General features: G+C 44.7%; 1 protein-coding gene across 1 annotated transcript; it reads left to right on the top strand.

Moving 5' to 3' along the window:
- Nucleotides 1-1,484: 1,484 nt before the first annotated feature.
- ptger3 (prostaglandin E receptor 3 (subtype EP3)) lies at nt 1,485-3,317 on the top strand (the record flags this gene model as incomplete). The annotated part of the gene is made up of 2 exons (XM_084459244.1): nt 1,485-2,336; nt 2,994-3,317. The coding sequence occupies 2 exons, from the start codon at nt 1,485-1,487 to the stop codon at nt 3,315-3,317; spliced, it is 1,176 nt and encodes a 391-aa protein (XP_084315370.1).
- Nucleotides 3,318-3,757: the final 440 nt, after the last annotated feature.

Genomic DNA, 3,757 nt, shown 5'->3' with positions numbered 1-3,757 from the left:
GAGGTCTTGTTAACTTGACATAAATATGTTAACATGAATAAAATCCTGTGAAAATTGTGTGTTGAATTTTTCAGGTTGTGAAGCAGATTATCTCAATCAATTCGACCTACATAGCATTACATTTAATACCATGCTACTACCACTTAGTATTCTCCTACTTCAAAGGCAGGGAAGTGAACTTATGACCCAAGGAAGCCCCTCTACATTTATTACTCTACACAAAGAGAATGCTAAAGCACGCTGGTGTGAAGAGGCCAGGGTCAACTACAGACCAGTCATCATTTCCACCTGGACACTGGTCAATAGGCTCTTTGCACAAGCTCCACTACTTCCGGAAATTCTACAGGCATATTTATTTCCTGTCCTATACCATTGGATGGAAGTGATTAGTCTGGTGTGCCGCACACCTGATTATACCTGATTAATCACTTCCATCCAATAGTATAAGACAGGAAATAAGGATGCCTGTAGAAGTTCAGGAAGTAGTGGAGCTTGAGCAAAGAGCCTGTGGGTGGGATCAAGTGAGTGGATCTGACGTGACCCGGAGCTCTGTGCACATGATGACTTTGAGCCCTGCTCCCACATGCAAATCAGTTCTATTGATATTCTCAGTCTGGCCAGGAGGGGGCACTATCGCTCAATAATATATAGCTAATGATGCCCACATTTGACTAAAGAGTCGGACCTGTTTTGACTGAACATTTTTTGTCCCATTCGGTAATTCATTATTTAAGGCAAGTTTATTTGTATAGCACATTTCAGCAACAAGGCAATTCAAAGTGATCATTCATCATCATTGATCAATGGTTGGCATTAGCCTAGCAACAGTTTACAAATCACCCTAGATTCTCACTCTTCGGTATCTGCAAGGCAAGTTTATTTGTATAGAACATTTCAGCAACAAGGCAATTCAACGTGCTTTACAGCATTAAAAGCATCAAGACAACGTGCAAGAAACGCATTATAAAATTGCATCGGGGGACACTTGAAACTCATGTGTATAAAGTAGGCTACTTGGCACGGGGCAGGTTCAGGGACGCTGGTGAGCCCCTACACTAACATGTGTGTCTAGGCTACTATTCAATGTACCAGCACTTGTTCACTGAACCTTGGCAAACCTGCCGGACAGTAATTTAATCCTCACGGCCTCACTCCTCAAATGAACATCCTGTTGACATGGATTTACATCCCCAGCTTCATATGACAGGGGGACAATCCTGTTTCCTCGAGGTTCAGCAGGCGTGGCTGGATGGACCGCCTGGGTTTGGCTGGATAATAATAGGCTATTCTAAATGCTGATAAAATAATACATCGCATATTGATTGTGAACTGCATTGCCCATCCGAGGATGGGAGAGGACAGTCCCGCCTCCAGTGGTTGGAAAGGTCTGACGCGCTTTTACGCACTCCAGTTAACAGGGGACTTCGCGAGAGAAGGATGTCGGAGGCGTTTGGCGGATCTTAGCTGTTAACCTCACCGAGAGGATGACTGCGGATAACTGCGACTCTCTGGAGACCTGGCGAAGTCCGTCTGGAGAGATGTTGAATTCCAACTTATCCAAACCATTCCGCGAAATTAATGTCACCCAAAGTAGCAGCTGTGGAAACGTTTCCGTTGGTTTTCCCATCACTATGATGGTCACGGGCATGGTTGGCAACTCACTCGCACTCATGCTGGTGTACATCTCGTACAAAAAAAAAGAAAACAAAAGGAAAAAGTCATTTCTACTTTGCATAGGATCTCTGGCATTAACGGATTTGTTCGGGCAACTTCTCACGAGTCCCATAGTAATATCAGTCTATAGAGCCGACTTGAAATGGGAGCGCATCGACCCATCGGGCGGGCTGTGCGCTTTCTTCGGGGTGTGCATGACAACTTTTGGTTTATGCTCTCTTTTCCTTGCGAGCGCGATGGCCATCGAGAGAGCTCTGGCGATTACAAGTCCTCACTGGTACTCTAATCATATGACAACAACTGTGACAAAGCAAACCTTGGCTGTTATTTGGTGCCTTGTGTTGTTTTTCGCGCTGTTGCCCGTCGTAGGTGTTGGAAAGTATACATTGCAGTGGCCAGGCACCTGGTGCTTCATAAGCACAGGAGACAGAGCGGTACCGGGCAACATGTTCTTCTCCATCACCTTCGCTGTACTTGGGATATTCTCCCTGCTTGTGACTTTGTCCTGCAATGTTGTGACAATCCGGGGGTTAATCATGCGTTGCAAACCCAAATCTGGCGCCTCTCAGTCGTCCAAGCAGTGGGAACGTCTGACCACGGAGACCGTCATCCAACTCTTAGGGATCATGTGCGTCCTGCTCATATGCTGGTCCCCTTTACTGGTATGTGACATTTCATTATATATCGATATGTATTTGTTTTTTTAAAACAGATTTTATCAAACTGATGCCAATGTTGGGACACACTCCATTATTCTGCATCATTGGGCAATTTTTTATATTTGTAAAAAAAAAAAAAAAAAAAAACATATTTTCACATACAATGATTATTATTACTAGGCTACTATTATGTAGATAGGAACATTTATCTTAGAAAACGTATTACCTGCACACTTAGTGCCGGGTGGTTTAATTCCAGTTCACTTTCCATTTTCTTAAATCATTGCCATTAAAGGGAATTCACTTAGTCTGTCCTCGTTTGTGGGTCTCCAAAGTGGCCTATGAGGTCATACACTGACAGTCAGCTCATAAGTGTCCCATAACGGTTATTAATAGAAGCTGCAGGTCTGGTGAGTGTGTATGAAGAGAGAGAGATCGGAGTTTCCTAACCCTTCGTTTATTCCCACCAATTTGATGTGTAGCTGAACATGTGGTGAAACAGCCGCGTCATGCACATTTAATAGACTACATTTCCCATGCTACATCTTGAAAGTGAAATCTGGGTAAATCATGCTAGGCTAATATTGCAACTGAAGACTAGAGATTGTTCAACTGTTTTCTGAGATGCTATTCCTGACATTAGCACTGACTCCCCTGTAGGTGCTGATGTTGAGAATGATCTCCACAGAGACCTCCTCGCACCACTGCAGACCGGCAGAGTTGACCTTTGCCCCCAGCAGAGACCTCCAGGTGGACTGTAATTTCTTCCTGACTGCCATCCGCCTGGCGTCCCTGAACCAGATCCTGGACCCCTGGGTCTACCTGCTGCTGAGAGAGATCTTGCTTCGCAAGTTCTGCCAGGTGGCCAACGCTGTGACCAACTGCCCCATCGAAGGGCCCAAGCAGACACAGACTGCCCTGGACGCCCTGAACAAGAAGCCCGCTGACATGAACAGCTTACAGAAGCAGCCATCCTTGGAATAACATGACCACAATGCAACTTCATCAGGTGATGGAAAGGTGTAGTTTTGCTCTGGAGGTACCCAACTTTACATCTACCCCTACACCCTATCAGGCTGATTCTACAATGGATGAACTTTACATGACACCGTTCTGCTCCTGGATATACTCTGAAGAGGACATTTAGTTTGAAATGTCTTTGTCATTTTCTGAATGGGCTACATAAACGCTCGCCACTTTTTTGTTTTGGTTGTACACATTCCATTAAGGTCAACAAACCAGCATAATGTGAACATGTGACCCGGTTACCAATTGGCTTTGGACTGTGTGTTGCAGGGAGCTTTTTACATAGTTGCTCAATTAGGGTCCTACCAATACGGCATAACGTTTTACACTAAAACAATTCATCAGGTTTATCACCATCTCAGTGGATGTTGTTGAGCCTGTACGTTTTGGATTTGACG

The sequence above is a fragment of the Borostomias antarcticus genome, assembly GCF_949987555.1.
Source record: "Borostomias antarcticus genome assembly, chromosome: 26".
Classification (NCBI taxonomy): Eukaryota; Metazoa; Chordata; class Actinopteri; order Stomiiformes; family Stomiidae; genus Borostomias; species Borostomias antarcticus.
Note: the sequence above shows the minus strand (reverse complement) of the source record. Positions and strands in the feature narration are given on the sequence as shown.